The sequence below is a fragment of the Ursus americanus genome, chromosome 21 (genome assembly GCF_024610735.1).
Source record: "Ursus americanus isolate L20-20 chromosome 21, mUrsAme1.1.p, whole genome shotgun sequence".
Lineage (NCBI taxonomy): Eukaryota > Metazoa > Chordata > Mammalia > Carnivora > Ursidae > Ursus > Ursus americanus.
Genome location: NC_142147.1, coordinates 25683978 through 25705485, shown reverse-complemented (window position 1 = coordinate 25705485; position 21508 = coordinate 25683978). Strand labels below are relative to the sequence as shown.

Sequence of the window (21508 nt, the reverse complement as noted above, 5' to 3'; positions counted from 1 at the left end):
GGAAACGAGGACAATTACATAGGCTTTTGTGTCTTGCGTCCCTATTGAGCTTCTTCCATAGTCTTAAATATTAATCAAGAACATTCCTAATGGCTATCCAGATTTCCACCACATAATCATAACAGTTTACTTAATCCCCTCCTTATCTTTTAAAAGATGCATGGCAGAGATTCCTAATTGCCTTCGTAATAACTGTTCTTCCTCGTGAACAGAACACTCATTTTATCCGGGACAGCGATCCCCCTCCCGCGCCCCGTTAAGACCGTCATCGCCCAGTCTCTATTGAACCGGAAGAGTCATGTGACCAAGTTCCAGCCAATGAGATGCAAGAGGAAGCAAGTGGGTGTGGCTTTGTGGCAAGCTCTTTAAAGAGCCCGCTGGAAAGGCCAGGACTGTCTGGAGAGATGGAAGGAAGGTGGGTCCCTAGTGATCCTGGGGGTCCTGCACCCCTGCACCTGACTGCCCTCCTCTCAAGTTATCACAAGGAAAATGAAAACCCTAATTCATTTAATCCACTCTTGGGGTATCTCTGTAAGTCACAGCTGAAGGCTATGATAAAATAGTATTTTTGTCGGTTTGTTTCCCCCCACCTTCTAACTCCGTAGTCTATATAACTTCAAAAATTACAGGACCAAGTCCTATACAAACCACATGTTCTGTGATCAACCTGAGACAGAAGTCTGGCAGAGAGGACTGGCACTGAGGGCTGCCTAACCTGTAGATAACAAGCCCGAGTCAAGAAGCCCGCAGGAAATGATATAGGCATTTGTTCGTTTCTACTGTTCCTACTCCAGCTGAGAGTGACCAAGAAAGCTGCCCCTCACTCGGTCAAGTAATTCCCATAGAAGAATTCCAAAGTTACAGGCTGCTAGACGGCTTGGCACACTCTCCCACCTGGAACACGGCCAGCTGGGCGTGGCAGATGCCTGCAAGCTTGGAACAGCTTCTGGGCTCTGGGTCTCTTTCTCAGAGGAGAAACCTGGTTGGGGCTGAACACAGACCTGCAGGGAAGACTTCGACCCAACAGAGCTCCTCATGTAAGCACCAGCACTAATGGGCATAGCCCAGAAGCCCAGTGGGTCTCTAGACCCCAAGGGAACTTGGATGGAACACACGACTAACGGCCCAGTCTGCCAGGGGCCAGTACTGTTCACTCACACAGCAGCTGGGCTGAAGGCTCAATGCAGTTACTACTTGGTTCAAGGACCTGGAATCACAGCTGTCCCGAGAAAAGCTGCTTCCCTACCAATGAACAAACCATTTCCCCCCATAAAAACAGCAGACAAAGTACTATAAAGCCCTAATGTAGCCCAAACTTCAAGACTGGTATATATTAGGGCTCAGTGAACCACCTGCTTAAGTCAGGTTTAACGAGATGACAATACTTTAATCCTACTGCTTAAAAAAACTGGCTGAAGTGTACAAGTCAAGCTTCCAGCCTTCGTGAGAACAGAACGGCGAACTCGATTTCATCATTCTCAGGGGATGCCACGGTCTGACTGGTCTCGGCCCCAGGATTCCAAACACTCGTGCTCCTGCAGACTTGCAGAACCACGGAGGGCCAGGAAGGCGGCGCTGAGCCTCGGGCGCCCCCAGTCCACACCCAGCTAATGCCAGACAAACGCATTAACTTTGAAGCAAGCTGACTACTGTCCGAAAGGGAAAATGAGCCTGAGGTCCTGTGAAACTAGGATCCTACATACCCTGTTTTACCATAATTTATGGGACGTTTTCCTACTCAAAAACTAAAGACTAAAGACGGATCGGATCCTGTGTTTCCTAAAACACAAGCACACAACATCAGAGGTTTTGGCCTAAAGCAAGTCTTCAGATTATCTGGGTGCGAATATTTCATTGTTATGACAAGGGGCGAGAGGAGTCTAACAGAATCAAATTCTCTTCTTCTCTGTAAATTGAGACTTCTTCAGCGAGACATGGCTTAGGGATCTGGGTACTTGAGAACCAAGAGAGAATCAGACCACAATGGGCGCTTGCTCTCTGTTTAATGAAAGCCATGAGCTCCCCACAGTCAGCGTGTGCTGGAGGTAGACGGGGAGCTTCTGAGCTGCCAGCCTCATTTCGGTGTTGTCACAGCATGCCCTGGTCAGCCTGCTGTCCCTGGCCTTCCAACCACTTCCTCCCCACTCGGTGCCGCCCGTTAGAGTTTTATTAACCAAATGCTTGAGGGTTTGTGTATATTTATGTTACCTCCTCTTTTGTCCCTTCTGTTCTACCCAGGCACATTGGGGGAAAAAAAAAGTTATGATAAACTTTAATAAAAACAAAATTAAAATGATTAAACCTTTCATATCCTTTAAAGATAATCTCTCTCCCGTTGGCTGGTCAAATCTGGAAGAAAACAAACGCAAACCATAGCTTGCTGCTGCTCTTCCCAGCCACTCCCCCCCTAAAGAAACAAACAGAAAAGGCTGCCTGTGGCCAGATTTTTAAAATAAATTAAATTTGTCCTCACACACGGCAGCCAGGTGTGGCTGAAAAATTCTTTCCAAATATCTGAGATATATACCAAAATCCTTCCCTCCAGGGGTCTTTCAACATGAACCTGACAATCCCAAGGGGAGAGGGACCCTAAAACAGTTACTGAAAAAGAATCACTATTTCCCGATTAGCCATGTAAAACTTGTCTTACAAAAGGGCCCCAAAGCCCTGTGTCTGCATACCATCTACTGGAAACACACACATACACACACACCAGTCTACATTCCTGATTAAAGCAAAGCCCAGAGAAAACAGTACAGTATGGCACAAATCTCCGTGGTCTTATGTGTTCTAAGGAAGTCTTCAGATCCGCCTGGGGTCTGGGGATATATCCGTGGAGAATAAAATGGCTGCAGAATTAGATCAGGCCTGTCTGTCAAAGGCTGGCTAGACACGCAAATCAGAGCTGGGTCACTGGCCCTTCCAGAGTGGGATAATGACCTCTGGGCACGCAGTAGCGGGGACACCAAGAGAACAAAGGTGTTGGGGCACTGAGCCCTTTTTGGATTACAGTAGCAGGCAGCGAAATGAAATTCTTGTTCTAGAAATGCACATCGCAATCTTATACACCAAGTTCTGTGGAACAGGAACGCCCATCAGAAAGAAGGTGGAGGGCAGGAGGAGATGAAAGCTTCCGCTCCTCTGCCTTGGTCATCCCGACACACGCTGCCCAGAGACAGTTTCTCATTCTTGTGCTTGGTGTTTACATTGTAGTAGAGACAACGCATCCTCAAGTCAAAAGGGCAAGTCTTTCCTGTGCTTCACACTTAGGCGATGAGTCACTGGTTAAGGATTTTGTTTTTGGAGAAAAAAGCTGCTGACCCCCAGGCTAAAGCAGACGATTCCAAAGTGCTATGCTGAGCCGCAGCAGCAGCCTCTAGGCGGTTCAGGGTCAGTGGCGCCCTTTCTACTTGTGGTCACCCCTCTCCTCCCTGCTGGCCGGGTGATGGGGAGGGACACAACTCCCATCTGAACTACGGTGGACACGCAGATTTCCATAGCAACCTGACTAGTGTTGGTCACACTGTCACCCCCCTTGCTCAGACCTTGCCAATGACTTCCCATCTTGATGGGAGCAAACTCAGATCCCTACGCCTCGCCAGGGCCCAAGGGATTGGGCTGCCTGAACCACCTCTCTCAGCCCTCTGCCGTCCTCCTGTTCCCACCCCAGCCGAGGAGGCTTTGCACTTGCTGGGCCCCTGCCCGGACTCTCACTCATGTCCTCTCGCTCAGCTCCAATGTCACCTCCCCAGAGAGACTTCTTCCGGGGCACCTTACATAAAACCACTCCACCGTCTCACTCAGCCCTGCCCCGCTCTATTTTTATAGCACCTTGCACACCTGACATTCTTTATTTATTTGGTGTCTGTCCCCACAACGAGAGGGACAAGTCCAAACTCTGCATTGTCCCCCTGCTGGCAGCCTCCCCAGAGCATAGAGAGGCACCTGGCTAAGGACATGTCCATGTTTGCAAGGCTAACGAACCCCACTTCCAGACTCCAATCAGTCTCCTCTCCACTAGCCGTAGTTTCTCTTCAAAACCAAGAAAGGTCAAATCTTGTCTTTTCCCTACTTATGTTTTATCTTTACCTCTTCATTTCCCAAGTCTTCAGCACCTGCCCATCTCCCTGTACCTTACCTTTCCCACCCTTTTTCAAAAACTGTGGCCCAATTTTTATTTTGTTCTGAGTTTTACTGCCAACATAGCCTTTGTTGTTGCTTTGTTAATCATTCGAGACCCACCAAGCCAAATTCCAGATAATGTCTATTACAAAATTCCATCTACGACCATAAAATGCCCGGGGTGGACACAAGTCTGCATGGCCGATGGCAAGGCCACACCTTCCTCACATCAGGGCCTCATAAGGCTCCAGTGACAGGCTGGACCCAGTCAAGTAAAGACCCCTGCCTCAGCTGACCGGATCAGACCTGCCCTCTCCACTCCTTGGGGTTTCTCAATGCTTCTGGAACTGACTCACACAAGAAAAACACAAAGGACTCTAAAAGTTAGAAAAACCACGTAAACCACTGCCAAGCATCAGTGAAGACCCAGGCTTGCACTCCGACGCATGCGGAGTCACAAGTAACTGTTGCCCCTTTTCTCACCTCAGTCTTAATGGGTTTCCTTCATTTCCACACTAGGAATCGAGAATGGGCCACATTCCTTTCTAGATATGAAAAATCCTGTCCCCGGGGCAAAGCACTATTTATCCCTTGGGTGAGTCAGTCAACAGCAAGGAGGGAAGACACAGCAGGCAGAGCGTTGCCCTGAGCCTCGGCTCCGACCCCCAGCTTTGTGGCTGTCTGGAGCTGCACTGTCCATGAGAACTTTCTGCAGGGAAGGAAATGTCTGCTCTCTGCAGTGTCCAATATGGCAGCCACTAGTCACATGAGGCACTGAGCACAGACAGCCCAGAACACGGGGCACCTAGAGACTTGAGATGTCTACACTTGGCTGTGAAAGGGTGAACAGCTTCGGCTTTACACCGCTGCAGGAAAGGAAGGACCTTGTGGAGGTCAGCTTTGAAGCCTGCATCCCCAGCTCACATTTGGAAAGATCAGAATTGGGAATGAGGATGTGCCCATCCTACAGACACATGGGGATAGGCCCTAAATGAAAGTTACTAAGGGTGAGAACCTCTGCACTAGGATCTTTATATATTGTCAAGCATGGAGTATTCGACATGGAGTAAGGTAAAAGCAAAGAACAAAAAGTCCTTTAGGTACTTCCAGCAATCCAAATCCATGGATGGAAGCCCAACCAATTCACATCATGTAGAATTGTCTGCCGTAACAGGTCATAGAATATGGCAAGGCCCTGGGGTCATTTAACCCAACCAGAGCAAAACAAAAACCAAAAAAAAAAAACCCCCCCAAAAAAATCCAGGGCTGCCCAACATTGTCTACAAATCCCGTGAGTTCTGCTTGCCCCCGAAAGCACCAGTGGGCAACAGTAAGGAGTCACTATGGCTATAAATCCCTCCCCTGCACAAACCTTTGACACAACCAGCTTACTGGAGCGCCCATCAAGGGTGCGTTTTATTGATGCTGAGACTGTCAGGTTTCACAGGAATGAGAATGTCGCTGCACAGGGCTAACTGGTGGTTCCCTGGGGTTCCCCAGGAGGAGGTTTGAGTGGAGGCCGTGTCAGGACAGGAGAAAAAAAGATGGTGATGCAGGCTCAGTGGGCACTGTGCTCCAACCCCTCCCCAGACCTGACAAGTTTCCTCTAGCACTTCTGCCTCCCTCTGGTGTCCCCTTCCAAGGACCTGGCTCTGTTTCTTCACATGCCAGGGGCCCTAACGAGGATGGAGGCTGGAAACTGGGGGGGTGGGGGGAGTACTGGTGGGGACTGACACTCAGCGTTTCCCTACTTCCCTTCACTCCTGTGTCCACCTCCACTCCCACCCTCCCTCCACATCCAAAAAGACCATGGAAAAAGAAACATGAAACAGGCCTTGGATGCCTTCAGCAAACCCAAGTTACAGACTGAATTGTGTTCCCCCCAAATTCCTATGTTGAAGCCCTAACGCCCCGGTTGCTCAGATGTGACCGTCTTTGGAGAGAGGGCCTTTGAAACGGTGATCAAGTAAAAGGAGGCTGTTCGCGTGGGCCCTGAACCAGTCTGACTGGTGTCCTTATAAGACACACAGAGAGACACCAGGGAGAGGCATGCGGAGGAAAGGCCACGTGAGAAGAGGAGGCAGCCGTCTGTCTACAAGCTGAGGACAGAGGGCTCGGCGGAAACCAAACCTGCCAATAACTGGGTCTTGGACTTCCAGCCTCTGGAACTTCAAGAAAACAAATTTCTCTTCGTTAAGCCACTCAGTCCATGGTATTTTGTTGCGGCAGCCCGAAGCAAACTAAGGCAGTCCAGAAGGAAAAACTCTGTCCTAAGCTCAGGATTTTAAACCAATGAAAACAGTGGAAGAAAAGAGCACAGATTCTTTTCTTGACTTCATAAGAAGACGACAGTTTGGGATAAAATTTTAAGTTAAAACAACAGGTCTGTTCCAAGAAAAATCACACACTGTCCAATTTTTAATATTCTAATTGGAGCAAAGGTCAAGGATCTTTTCAAAGCAATCAATAGCTCCTTTTGTTAACATATACACCAAAGGTCTCAAGACAGTCTTGAGGTACAGACTATAAAAAACCCTTCAACATGCACTCTGAAAGACGCATCTTTAGAAAGCCTGATCAAACTCCCTCCACACTGCTAAGAGGCTTACATGCTTCTCTGAAGCATACCGCTCTCACACTGAGAAAAGGAAGCAGAGAGAGAGAGACGGGAAAGCAATAAAGAATATGCCCATCCAGGCTGGCAGAAAGCAGGTAGTGGGTGCACACCACGTTCTTTACAATGGAAGCCAAAAGGGCGCCTGGGTGGCCCAATCAGTTACGCAGCTGCTTTCGGTTCAGGTCATGATCCCAGAGTTCTGGGATCAAGCCGGGCATCCGGCTCCCTGCTGAGTGCTCTCCCTATCCCACTCCCCCTGCTTGTGCTCTATCAAATAAATAAAATCTTATAAAAAAAAAAAAAGTGCATTTCCTCAGTTGCATATAACACCCAAAAAATCAAATTATTTAAAAAATAAAATAAGTAAAATAAAATGGAAGCCAAAGAACATTCTAGAAAATGCAGCTCAAAGCCAGTCTGGGCCTGTCTGAAATCTGAGGGATCCTAGGGAGGATCCCAGCACTGTCCAAAAGAACATTCTCAAATATTCTATAAATCTATAGACCACCAAGGTAGCCATGAGCCACATGTCACATTAAACACTTGAAATCCGGCTAGTATGACAGAGAAACTGAATTTTAAATTTTTTATTTGACTTTAATTGATGTAAGCCTTAAACAGCCCCATGTGGCCATAGCTGCCATACTGGACAGGCAGACAACGTAGCTGGAGAAGTTCCCTTGCTGCTCTCAAGGGACCCAGAGACCCAACAACCAGGGAACTATGGGGAGTGCTTACACTGATTTGGAAGGACATAAAACTTTCACTTCTAGTCAATGTTTTAAAAAAAAAAAAATCATATGTGGCTATAATTCTCATAATTGGGTCACAGTATGAAGGGGGTTCCTTAACATCTATAAGTCTGAGAAGCCTTTGAGCTATTTCTGTAAGCAAAGGGATGCATGTTCTAGTTTCCTCCCTGGCCCCCAACCAAGGTCAGGAACAAGTTTAATATAGAACCAAAGTAGCCCAAGAAATGGATTCTTTGCACATTTCCAAAGACAAAACAAATACAAGTCATTATTTCTCTTGAAAAATACATTTAGGCAACATAAAAAGTATTACGTACAGAGGCTGGGATGCGGGATCCGCACACATGACGGGACGCCGTTTCCTGAGACACTGGTCATCACGAGGCCCCTCCCCTCAAATGAAATCCAGGCACAGACACCCAGCCCCCAACCCTGCAAAAACACCCACTCACTGGCTAGCCATCCATGTTCACCTGAAGGTCAAGGTGCACACTTTTAAGTTCCTTGGATAGCCCTTTCCAGAGGTGAGTTAGCATAAAGGTTTCACTAAGTAACACTTGGTGTGATATGTCATTCTAAGTCTCCCCTAGGGGTTCCTGTGTTTTGGAGCTCTCTAGAATGCCCTTCAACAGGGCACCGCTCAATGCTGACCCTCAACACACACACACACACACACACACACACACACGCGCGCGCGCGCGCGCACATCTCTTCTAATTCCAATAACCACCAGCAGGCGCCTTTTTTCTTTTCCTTTTCTCTCTTTTTTTTTGCAGTGCCCCTTAGTAGCAGCACTGCAAGGGAGCGGCCATGATGGGAGCGGCCCTGGAAGGGAGCAGCCATGATGTTGCTACCTCTCAGAGTGGGCCACACCATGGCTGTGAGGGCACACACTACTACCTACCCAAGAGGACAGGATGGAGGACAATGGAGAGCCACCGGCCAAGAGCAAGGCTAAATGGCCCAGCAGTGTGTAGCCATATGGACAGCCCGCTGTGGAGGGCGATGTATGCTCCAGTGTTATATGCTGAAATAAACAAATCCCCAGCGGCTTTGATCATTCCAGAAAGACAAATCAGCTAGTGAATGGCAGATCTAGAATAGGTTTTGAATAATTTCTAAAAGGTCGGTATCTTCGTGTGGATGTTGGTCTCTCCTGGAGAAGACAGAGAGGAAATAGATTGCACGGGAGGTTGGAGACTTTGGACCCAATGACCAAGCCACTTTTATGGTGATGTCCCATCCTCTTTGGAGAGACCCTTCCAGACCAGGAGCACAGGACAGCAGTAAAACTGACCTTTGCATGTGTCTACCTTCCAACAGACCAGATCATTAGCATATTTTACAGAGAGCAAACAGAAAAGTTTAATTGCCCTTAATTACCCAGTTCAAGAAGGCTCCTAGATAATGGCTCTCAGATTTCTTGCCTGGTATCAACGTAATTTCTCTGACTCTGGCTTCATTATATTCCTAACTTAGAAGCAACAGCCTCTCGAAGATGCCTTTCTGTAACAGACACTGAAGTTCGAGAGCAGGCCGGGCCGTCGCCACAAAGGTTTCTTGTCTGAAGAGTCAGATCCTCGGCTTCCACACTGGTCTGGCGGGTGTGCGGGGGGTGTGCGGGGGGGGGGGGGGTGTGCATGGGGATGGGGAGGGGAGGACACACTAGCATATACTTAGAAAAGGACTAAGACAAGGAATGTGTAATCAGAAGCCATCACAATTACAAATGTAAATGAACAGGCAATTGGCGCTGACCTTTGTAGATTGTTAGAGGACTAATTAAGGCAAATCAGGAACTCTGTTCCAACAGAAAAACAAGACAGTGTATACCCTAAGAACTACTCCTGTCCTCTCCATGTAGATGCAAAATGCAAGAGAATCAGACAGTAATCAAACTACACGTGCTTTCCAGTGACAAATAGCAACTATCTCCACGAACAAAAGACAACCAAGGCTTACCCCCCGGTACACCGTTAGCAATCGTGCTGGTGTCTCCGTCTTCAGGCACCATGGACATGTGAGCTCTTGCCATGTGCCTGATGCGCTATCGGACTCCACAGAAGTAGATCCCACCCATGAAGCAGCCACAGACCCCAGTTACAAAATTGTTATTTTAAAGCTTCAGAAGCTTTAAGAAAAATACTTTTCAAAAAGAGAGGCAAAGTAAACAAATGAACAGAACCAAATCACGTTATTCCATAAACTCCATTTTTTTCCCTTAACAATATCATACTCTCTTTCATGCTGATCCATAATGATCTCTCTTTATCAGTGCATTGTAAAGCATCTTTTCCAAAAGCACACTGAAGTTTACAGTCCTAATGTCCATACAGTCCTTATCAGGGAATGTATTTAAAACAGATAAAGTCACATTTTCTCCACTCCTCCGTAAGTGCTTGAAATTTCACTCACCCCAATGTGTCTGATGTGCTTTTACATGCAATGTCTTTAGTTAGAAATAGGTTATCCTTAGGCCTTCCCCAAGTCCCATCAACAAGACATAGTAAAAAGGAAAAAAGAAAGAACGCTGCTGTTCGGTTTACAAAAACAATGCTTCAGAATTACTGAACTGGTCACAACATACGTCAGTGCTATGGGAAAAAATTACACTAAAATTGCATATAATTTAGCTACTTACAAAAAAAAAAAAAGATGTACTTCATACTTAGTATGAAGGACAGCCTTTGGCCAATTTTGAAAAATAAAAACAGAACAAAATGAGAAAGTTGAAGAGAGAACATTTTTCTTACTCTCTTGAGCTGTAGGAGTTCAGCAAAACTCCCTGAAAGTTGGTTTGAAAAAATACTCCATCAAGCGAAGCCAGTGAGCGCTTCAGTACAGGTTGTCACCAGATCCACATCATCACTTGGCCGGCCTCTGCCTCCTGACCCCAGGAATTCCCTACCTCGAGCGGCAAGGATGTGCCAGTAAAGGGGGATGCCAGCTTCCGCTCCAAACAAATTACTCTCTTAGACTCCACATGGTTGTGTCCTCTGTAAAATGAGTCATCACCTGATTGCCTCGAATGCCTGGGCTGGCGTATCGACCAGAGAATCCACATCAAGAGATGAGAGCAGACATCAGCGGCATCCCCCAACTCACACAAAGTCTTATACATAGTCGGCATGCGATCGAGAACCGTTTGATTATATCTGTGAGAAGTATGGAGATCTAGGACTATGTGAAAGAAAAAGTAGTTAAGGCAAGGGTAAGACAGAAAAAAAGGAAGAGGAGGAGGAGAAGAAAGCAGGCGGAAAGCAGGAGCACAAAGGGCCTCTTGTCTCCTCGAAGCTCAGGGCACTGATAGAGTGAAATTAACTACAGTTTCACCCGGGAGCCAGAAACGCCTTTTTAATAAGCAAACAGGGAAGCTGATCCTACACATGACCCACCTACGAGAGCTTTCCATCTTTCAAGAGCTTCTGGTCAAGTAAGGGGAAGTACACAGCCAGTGCCAGCAACTGAGAGGCACAACCCAGTGTGTGTCAGCACGTAACAACGGGCTTTCTCTACCTCTCCCTGGTTGTAGCGATGAAATGAAAAGACCAAATCCCAATGAAGTCCAGAGACCACCTGGTCTTGCAGAACATACCCTCAAGTCAATAACCAAACAACCGGGCCAGGGGAGACTGGGAGGCAGGGGGAGACCTCACCTGTCTAAGTTACTCCCTTTTCTCTGAGTTTTTTTTTAAATGGGAAGGCCCACTGTGTGTGTGTGTGTCTGTCTGTCTGCCTGTCTAGTGCAGGGGTGAGGGTGGCAAGCATAACCACAAAACTGTCACACTGGGTTAAAGAGGAGACAACACAGGACGTGGCTAGCCCACTGATGTAAGGGTAAAGCTTGACACAGGCAGGACCATGTAGGGGACAGCAGCCTAATTATTAGCGCACGTCCGACAACCAAGACTTGGCCCTTTGGTGCAGGGCAGGACCTAGATGGTTTATGTCTGGCCATGAGGCCTCTCCAGGGGTTACGTGATTGGTGACAGGGGTGAACCCTGAGCACGACGACAAAGTGGTGAGCGGCAGTGGAGACCTTTAGTGTTTCCTTCCCTATACTTCCAAATTCACGTAGGTTAGCAGACTACGCGGTGAGCTGGACTGACTGGAAAACATACTGACTTAGGGGAACAGGTAAAAATTTGAAAGGCTATGTTTGTCCACCACAGGGAAGAAACTCTTCTAGAGTTCTCGCCACCAGCCGCAGCAAGGGAAGTCTGGATACCCGCAGAAGGGAATAGGAGACTGAGCTCAGAGAAGAAAAGAAAGGTATTTCTTCCGTAAAACTTTCCGGTGCATGGACAGCAGAGGAAGTAAGGAGGGAAGAAAGACCACCGTCCCTTAATGAGCTGTTGACAGGAGGCCAGTATAGAAAACTCTAGAAAGCACACCAGTTACACGGAACTCACAGAACAAGCAGGATCCCCAAAAGGTGCTCAAAGACTCCCTGAGGCTTCCTTATGCTACACAGAGGTGGTTTCCCGCTGAAGATTAATGTCCCGACCCTTATGTGAGAGAAGAGAAAATCGGGAATATAGGATCAAGTCTCTGTTGATAAATTTGAAGTTGATGACCTTCAGTGTCTTCATTCTGCGAGGTCCACAATGTCCCTTTTCTTAAAAAACATTCTTTCAAGAAGTTAAAAGCCAATCCCTGAGGGGAGGGAGGATATATTTTAAGATGAGTTGTCATAAAGGGGTTTCTGAAAGGGCACCCAGTTACTTTTAATGTCAATGTGAATATTACCTAATAATTTGTCCTTTTGTCATGAGTGAGGAGTATGGACGCAGCCGGAGCATGAGTGGGAGGAGGGCACAGGGTGGGGAGGGAGGAGGGTGGAGAGCAAAAACATGACTTTAGGCCAAAGACAATACAAAAGGATTTTGAAATACAGAAAGGAAGTCTATCATCTAGACTAAAGTTGCTCATACACTTCAGGGGGAAAAATAACTCCTAATACGCATTAAATGAGAGAAACCCAGAAGGCAATGGTGTAAGAAAGCAATTCCAGAGCGGACTGCATAAATAGAAGTATTACATTATAAAACAGGGAACTGTTTGTTCCAGCCCATAGACCCCGGGTGAAATGGCAGCTGTACACTATTTAGTTTGGGGCACCTCATTAATAAAAAGGGAATTCTGAGTAGAGTGAAAGAAAGAATTGAAAGGCGAAAGGGACCAGCTTTTAACAGAAGATTAAGACAATAACGTATGCAGAGCTGGCAAAAAAAAAAAAGACAAAAGAAAAGAAAAAAAAAATTAAACAACAACAACAGAACCAACCCTGAAATAAATAGGTCTGCATTTATGGGTGGAGGAAGGAAAATCCTGTAAAATGACTTCACAGCAAAATAATGGGAACGGCAGGATCACACAGAGGCCAAAATGTGAAGGATGGGGACCCCCACAGCCAGACGGCACAAGGGGACAGATGGGTCTGTGGGCGCTGGCCTCATCCCTCGCTCCTGAATGCACACACCGAGCAGAAGCCCCGGAGATTAAGGCATGTGAACTTTAACCAGAAGAGGCATTTGAAAAACATACGTGAAAGGACAGTTTTGCTGTTACCCAGAGGTGACGAAAATTATCCTGGTACCCAAGAAATGATCCTGTTTCCCTAAGAAATGATTCAGCCAGCCTGCCAGGAGGACTGGCCTTGCCACAGTGATAATGAAACCTCAACTACTCCAGCAGGGAGGACACATTCTCCCACTTCAGGATATCCGGTCATTTCATTTACATGGAAAGAAAGAGCAAAGGAGCAGCTGGGGGATGGGGGCAGGGCAGGGGGCAGAGGGGTCTAGAGGGGCTCAGGAGGGGCACCTCCAGGAGAGAACGAAGCTAAGAGAGCAACTGATCTGGCAGGGCCTTCAGAGATTAGGAAATGTCTACTCTGGCAGAGGGCTAGCCATGAATTAATCATAGGTACCTAGAAAACAGGGAAAATAAAAAGTTGTACAAGAAGGTAAATGAAATTATAAAACTACATGGCTCAGCTGTGATTAATATTTATAGAGTCAGAATAACGAAAACACTGAATATTAATATAACCCCAAATTATTATTTAATCATCATGGAAGATGGAGGGAGGGGAAGACTGAGTATGCAGGGGGGTTGGGTAGTGTGGTGCAGGGGTCGAGGGGTGATGTGTGTGTGTGTGTGTGTGTGTGTACGGAGTTCGGGGTGTCTGTGTGTGAGTCTGTGGGTGGGGTGTGTATGAGCTGGAGTGTGTGATTTGTAGAATGGTCTACTAGTGAAATCCTCATCTTTCAGAGTAGAAAGCCAATAGAGAATGTCTAAAACATAAAACAACATCAAGGCAACAGGAGTAGCAGCACATTGAGAAATATGGAAATAACAAAAGAAACAAATGAAAGTTGAAAGCTATTGCTCTGGGCAATGGGATGGGAGAGAGGGAGGGTCATGCCATTTTTTCATTAGGTTTTTATAACTTCGTGCCTTTAAAAACTATCAAAATATGAAATTTGGTAAAATTAAGATTAAAATCCCCGCTGGGCCACCACAGCTCAGCGGCGAAGGGTGCTGCAGGTGACGGGCAGATGAAGGATGGCCCTGAGTCTCCAGTTGGCCAGCTGGTGTGACAGAGTGCCACCAGGAGAGGGGAGCCTGGAGGGGACAGTGGTGAGCTCAGAGTCTATGACGTGGCACCAACGAGAAATCCAGGGAGCCGTCTGACATGCATCTGGTAACGCCAGGAGATCAAAGCTTGAAAAGGCCGGGAGCCAAGGGCCAGGGCCTAATGCCCAGCTGAGGTCAGCATGTGGGGCAGACTGCACACCATGAGCCAGGGACAGGCATGGAAGGATGGTCACGAAAAGCAGGAGAACAAGAGAGAGACACATACTGGGAGCCCAGAAAGGGGAGCTTCAGGACGGGACCCGGCAATACTTTCAGAGACCACAGGAAAAAAGAAGGCAGCCTAGCAGGTAGCTACTGGATTGGGTAAATCCAAGGTCAACGGTGAACTCCCAAGGGTGGGTTTGATCATGGGGGGGAGACAGGCTGTGGTAAGCTGAGGCGTGGACAGGAACGAGGGGCCTTTCGAAGGAGCACAGGACAGGAACGGAGGTAGAAAGTGGCGAGGTCCCCCCTCCCCGGAAGGCCCCGACTCTTTGTGGGGAAGCAGGCAGCGCGGCACCCTCAAACCCAGTGAGAAGGTCTACAGCAGGTGCTGGCTGTTTGGATCCTCTCTGAAGTTCATTCTTCCACACTGGACTCGAGGCCACAAACAGCCCATTCTTACCCCCGAGCAAGACATCACTTAGCATTTGCTTTATGTCCATTTGAAGCAACAAACTGAATGTGGAGTCTAGAACGGGAGGAATTTGGGGACAGGAGACAAAACATCTCCAGTTGTCCTGCTCACTGGGCAGCGGCCCATGACACCCAAAGAAATGTGGTGCTAAGTTCCTTTAGTTTAAAAAAAAAAAAAAAAAAAAAAAAAGGCAAGAACGCTCGCAATGTTCCCTCCAGAACACAACGGTCGCCGGTGAGGTCAGTGACGGACACCAGAACCAGCAGCCAACCAGCAGCGCCCCGCCGCCACCCCCGCCAGAGGTCCACACGCGGCTGCGAGACTACTCACCCGGCTCGGTGGAGGGGCACCTGCGGATGGTGAAGATCTGGCCCAGGTCCTCGTCCTCCTCCGGAAGGCCCTTCTGCAGCCGCTGCAGCTTGCGGAGGCTCTCGCTGCGCTGGTGCTTCATGGAGCGCACGTGCTGGATGAGGTTCAGCTTGGCCTTAGTGGAATAGTTGCACAGGACACAGTGGTAGTAGCAGCTCTCGCCTTCCACTCCGCTCTCGTGCTGCTGCAGGTGCTGTGAGGGCAGAGGACAGGGACACGCCGTGGGTGAGCTACTCGGAGCCCTGCCGTCGCCGCCGCGGCCGGGAGCCCACGCCAGACGGGCCGCAGCCCTGTGCTGAGACTCCTCGGAGGGGTGCCCCCATCCTCTCCGATGTACCTTCCGCCAGCAGCTCTCCAAGGACCAGCAGCCGGCGGGCTCTCTTCCCATCTCCCCCCAACGTCCCCTCCCCTGTGGCTTCGCACGGGACTGCTGCGGACGGATCAGACCCTCCCCATGTCACCCGGGTCTTCCTGGCACAATAATCGAAGGTTCCCCCTCTCACTTTCCAGAGTGTCCTGCTTTATTTAGATCAGGCTTGGCAAACAACGGCCTGCAGGCCAAATCCGACCTGCTGCCTATTTTTGTAAATAAAGTTTTAACAGAACACAGCCACACCCACAGATCTGCGTAGTCTCCATGGCTGCTTTCAAAGCACCAGAGTCTGAGTCGCTGCAATGGAGGCAGCAGGTCCCACAAAGCCTCAGCTATTACTACCTGGCCTTTACCGAAGAGGTTAGCAAAGCCTGCTTTAGGTGATCGCCAAAGGGTCACCCTCCCTGTATAGAATCCTAGGTCACGAACACAAAGCCAAAGCTGCTGTCTGGCTTTTTCACAGGAATGACAGGTCAAGTTTTTATATTTAGAACCACAGTCTATTAGGAGAACCTAAAATTAGATTTTCCTTTGGATTAAAAAAATGACAGAAAAATAAACTTCTCCAGACTGGTTCCCTGTCAACATCTGAAGGTCATTTGGCTTTAGTGCATCAGATGGTCGAAATTACAGTCTTTGCTGTGTTTGTGTAGACACAGTCCTGATTCCAGAACAAGGAAGCCCCAAAGCTGGCAGAAAGCAGGCACACAGAGGATTAAAGTGAGGGGTGCAAGAACAGGAGAGGTCATGGGAACAGTTAGCAGACCCCAGGCTTCTGTGCATAGGAGAAGACTCAGAGACTATCCGAGGACAAAATTCACAAACCTTCTGTGCCTCTCTGAGAATATAATGAAAGCTATGGGCCCTTTTCACTAACCACTGGGGAAGTGACATGCTCCTGGTATAGAAAGGATATCCCTTCAATACAAATGACCCATTTCAGGAGAAGAGGGAATTTTCCTATTGGCTTCATATAAAACAGGGGAAACAATTGCAGAAAACCTAAGTGAACGATCAAAGGTAACCCAGCTAGTTAATGGGGGAGAGAGAGTGAACTAGAACCAGGGTCTCCTATCCCCCAGCATCCTTTTGGAGGAGGAAACTCAGATCGTGTGTTTTATGTGCTTATGTTATTACCCTCTTTCTCTGCACCCTCACCCCCAGATCCCAGAGCCTGGTCCCAGGAGCTACAAAGAAGATACAACAGATGCCTTGGAAATGATTTGTGTTGTTCCTCTCCTTTCTGACCCACACTTGTCCCATTCAGGGCCCATGCCTTGAAAACTGTTGCTCATCCTCCTTGGAAAGCCTTTTTGTCCAGATTATAATTTGAGACTCTGAAAAGGCAGAGCCATTAGAATGCCCTGCACTCCACCCAATATTAAAAATACCGAGTGGCCCTACCAGCACTTCCTATCGAATGACACAGCTCTGAGGCTCACATTCTGTTCCCTGGTAAAGTATGAAAATTCCAGAAACACATTTGAGCCTTAGGGAAGAGGAAATATGAATGCACCAAAGGAGTGCTGCAGAAAAATCACCGTGGGCGAGGAGAGGGGGAGGCCCAGGTTCTCGATCATGTCAACTGGCTAAACCAATCCACAGTAACTCTTGCTCTGAGGCCAAGGTATAGGTAAAAATGTGACGGGCTTCATAAGTACCAAAAGAGAACAATCCCTTCTTTCACCCAAAATGGGTGATGTGACACACTCAGGAGCAGAGCTTTGCAACAATGCAATACTCCAACCAGCCAACCAGGAACAGCCATCCTAGGGCAATTTCACAACTGGAAAGGGCTGGAGAACCAGTGAACTCAATGTTAACTGGTAAGACAACTACAATGACTGATAATAAAAAGCTACTTTTCTTGAAATAAATTGAACTGATTTTTTTGAATGGTTGATCCTCACTTTGCCTGGTCTGAGACAAGGCTCCATGCAGAGGGTTTCAGGAGTATGCAATGCACCAAGGCCCTAGCTTCTGGAGGCTGCAAGCCTGGGAAGGAGGAGGGTCTAGTGGGCTAGATGTAAAGGAAAAGAATGAGCTTGCCCATGTTCATTCTCCCCAACTTCTCCACAAAGTACCCCCCCACACATAAAGAAAAGCCAAAAAGTGTACTAAGATATTCCTGGGAGCAAGGGTCTGGTTTGGGATTAAGGAGCAGGAAACTTTACAAGAGCCCATGCAAGGAAATGTATACCATTGTGTTGGGTCACTGAGACCAAAAGAATTACATATATTAGGTTTTCAACAACAACTGATGAAATAAAAGATAACAGAGAAAACAGCCACAGAATCCAAAGCAGTAAGTATTATCAAGGAATTTCGGTAATATCATCAACTATGAAATCAGAACAGGAATCACTAAAGTCTTACCCCCAAATTCCCATTACCTTCCGGTGAGACAGGATTTCCTTGCAATAAGGCACTGAATCTTAAACATAAAATTTTAATATGAATATGAAGGTTCCTTTCCAAATGGCTGGAGTTTCCGGTCTCTGAGCCAGAGGAGAGGATAACATGGCCAAGAAGAGTTGGATGGGATTGAGATGTCAAATGTCTTTTGTCTTCAAATCCATAGGCTCTTGGGTAATAGAACTCTACAAATCCTGAATTGACATGATCATCATACTGGGGATTCCTGATTTAAAAATAGTATGAGGAAAACGTTCCAAAACCACTCTACACTCGAACTTATGGTGGTCAATGGCAATCTCTCGTGCCACGAAGAGTTCTTCTGTCTGACATCTGAGGGCCACTATGGAAGGGAAATGGACACATGCTGCAAACAGTAGAGGAAACCAGGTGAACAGGGCCAAGGCCTCCTCCCCTGATCCTGGTCTAGGGAATATTTAGTGTCTTCTCATAGAGGCTTGCACAAAAGCTCAATTTAAAATTCCAGGGTGGCTTTTGAACACCAGGCTCATTCTCTAATATACTAAGGAAAAAGAAAATTCCAGAATAAACCATTTTTTGGTTGTCAGGAAACACCTGCTTATAAAGGTTACATCCCAACCCAAATTTAGGCTCACAACCTCAGTCTCCCTAAATGTCAAAGATCCTGTTCTTGACCAAATGTTGTAAGTTCTCACTCAGTACTTCTCAAGCTGTCCAACCTGAAGCAATTAGGGACCCAAAGCTAGCAGTTAGGGTCCTGCCCTCTGTGACTTCTCCACACCATCTGGTCATTTCCCAGGTCTTGAGCAGGTCAATGCCCTGACCTGCTGGCCAGATGCCCTCTCCCTCCCAAGTGGCACTGGCTCCACCCCCAAGATGCCATCCCTGGAACCTGCCTAATCAGAAGCAGCAGGAGGGGGTGGGGCTGGAGAGGCCAATGAGGACCCCACCAGTGCAAGCCAGTCAGCCAAGGACATGCTTTCCCTGCAGAAGAGAGGAGATGTTTTCATTTGGAGAAGGAGAGAGTATAATTTGTTCCTGACCCAGCTAATTAGAATACCCTCAATTGGGATCCCAATGTATTTAATTAAATTCACTGTAATATATGAAGAATCCACCAAGGCACACGTCCCAGAGGAGCAGTCAATAAAGGAGCTGCCTCCTTTCAGAGTTCTTGCTCTTCTCGCCAGGCAGGAAATTTTTCTCCCACACAAATCCTCAGCTCTCCAACCCTCTCCCCCGTGGACCACAGAGCCCTCCCATCCTCAGGGAGGAGGACCCAGTTACTTGGCTTTTTTCACTTCTCTTTACTCTGCATTCAAGACTCCACACTGCTTATGAGCAGGCCGGGTGTACAGTTGAAAAAAGAAAAGAAAGCAACAACTTCCACTGTGCCCTAGTGTGCTGTCAGTGTGCGTGGTTCACACGGACCCCAAGAAAACTGGCTCTTATGCCCACTGGGCAAGGTTTGGGTCTGATCCCCTTCTAAGTGTCTGCAACACATCCCACACTGTGCGCACGCGCGCGCGCGCACACACACACACACCGAACACGCCCTACCCCAGGGCCTTAACCTGCACGATTAAAACAGTGACACTGGTGACTTGGAGGACATGCCAAGGGGATATGAAGAGGGTATCCCTTTGGCTTGAATATCCTTGTGAGAGTATGCCAGCTGGACCCGCGAAAATCACTGGCTTACTCAAGAAAAACTGCCATCTATCCACAAACTAATACTGATGAAGAAGCACGACCAACTAATAAATCAAGAAAGAAAAAACGACTTTGCTAAAGAATAGTGGCAATTGAGGTCTACCCCAGCTCACTGGGGCCAGTGACCTATGACCCCTTGAACCTGCCTAAGGGTTCCCTTCATTTTCCTCAATGTCACTGGCTGGTTTACAAAGCGCTTGCAGAACGCCAGGGTATATGAACTGCAAGCACACAGTCCTTTCCAAAGAGACAGCCTTCCACACTTGGCAATACGACTTACTTTCTGAAAGCTCAGAGAAGCACACTGACCTCTAAGAAGTATCCAGTTTGACTCATTCATGGAAGTAGAAGAGCCCAGCGCTCTCCAACTTCTCCAAACTACCACCGTGCACAGCACGTAACAGACTCTCCTCACCGCGAGCAATTCGCAACTTGACTTACACACACCGGCGGCCAGTACTTTATGCAGAAAACAAGGGAGTGTGGACTCACTTGTCCTGCTCAGGGGCCTCTCCCTGAACCACTTTCTGATCTTGCTGGGGCTCTTTTAAAATGCTCATTCTATCCGGGTTTAGCTGGAAGGCGACACTCCTGTGCCCCAGACACGGAAACGTCTAATGCCCCCATCTACCCTTCTGGTCTAGCTTGGGTGGAAGGGGGAGCTCAGAAAGGAAAGCCCTCGCTGTAATAAGAAGCACCTCCGATAATGAGCCCAGCACATAAATCCAAGCGCAAAAAGCAAATTAATAATTAAAAGAGAAAGGAGAGCAAAGAAGCCAGCCCGCGTTACTTTGTGGGATTCGACCCCATTAATATGTTGTGCTCGTTCAGCCTGGCCAACAACTGGAAGTCAAAGGGAAGAAAAGAAGGCTCTTGTTAGAAAATAATTCATCGTGAAAATCAAAAAAATGTGTTCCTGTTACTTGTTTCCCAGGAAAACTAACCAACTTCTGTCAGAGAACATTGATTTCTGTAAATCTGGCGGGGCCCCGCTCCTTCCTCCTCCCCAGTGATAGAAACTTCTAACATCTGGCTCTTCATGCATGGAATGCAAAATATTGATTAGGTTTTGTCAAAGCCTTCCCTTTAAAGTAGAGATGGACAAAGTACATTCACACACACACATTCACAAATGAAAACACACAGGACTCATAATGAAGCGTCCTCAGGGGAGGAACACCTGTTACTATAAACACACCCTCACCCACCCCCTCACACTTTCCCATGGACACAACGCATCCCTACTCCTGGGGCAAGTGAAGCTCTGTGATGCATGGGGCGAAGCAGCTCTCAGGCACCCCTCTGAGCAAATGGGCTACCCTAGGGGATACCAGCCGCCTCCTGCTAAGCCGAGAAGAATCCCCCACAGCGGGCAAGCAGAATGAACACCAAGACACCTTGGGGGGTCCAGAGTTAGTCTACTAAATCCCCACATCATAAGATGAAATAAGGAAGGTGTAAGTGGGTGCTGTGCCCGTTCGCAACATGTAGCACAGAAAAAACACCCACAGCGACTTGTAATCCTTTCCTTACAGCCCACCCCATGAGGTGGGTAGTCTTTGGCTCCTGTCCTTGCAGAAGCCCAACACTCAGAGAGGTCACATGACTCCCCTCAAGGTCTCACAGAGTATGGAAGAAACAGTACTGGAAGCTGGGGCTTGACGCCAAGTCCACAGCCGTCTAGCTAACACGGTGCTGACCGCAGGGGCATTCCGGAACATAAGATTCCCCATACCCAGGTATTCACCTTGAAAGCTTAAAAAAATAAATCGTTGCAGGTGCAATGCGACTGGGAATGGAGGCAGTTAATTTTTTAATCAGTGGTTGTGTTACAGTTTCAAACTTAACGTCACATTCTTAGGAAAGCTTCCAGAAGGTCAACCTAA

General features: G+C 47.7%; 1 protein-coding gene across 15 annotated transcripts in view; it reads right to left on the bottom strand.

Moving 5' to 3' along the window:
- Positions 1-21508, bottom strand: part of ZFHX3 (zinc finger homeobox 3) — a 1292716-nt gene that overhangs the window by 77048 nt on the left and 1194160 nt on the right. For all 15 annotated transcript variants that reach the window (XR_015728051.1, XM_087870546.1, XM_087870551.1 and 12 more), the window contains one exon: positions 15101-15332. Coding sequence is in view for 14 of the 15 variants with exons in the window: in XM_087870546.1 (XP_087726672.1) it covers positions 15101-15332 (232 nt within the window). In the remaining variant the exon portion in view is untranslated. The remainder of the gene's footprint in view (positions 1-15100; positions 15333-21508) is intronic.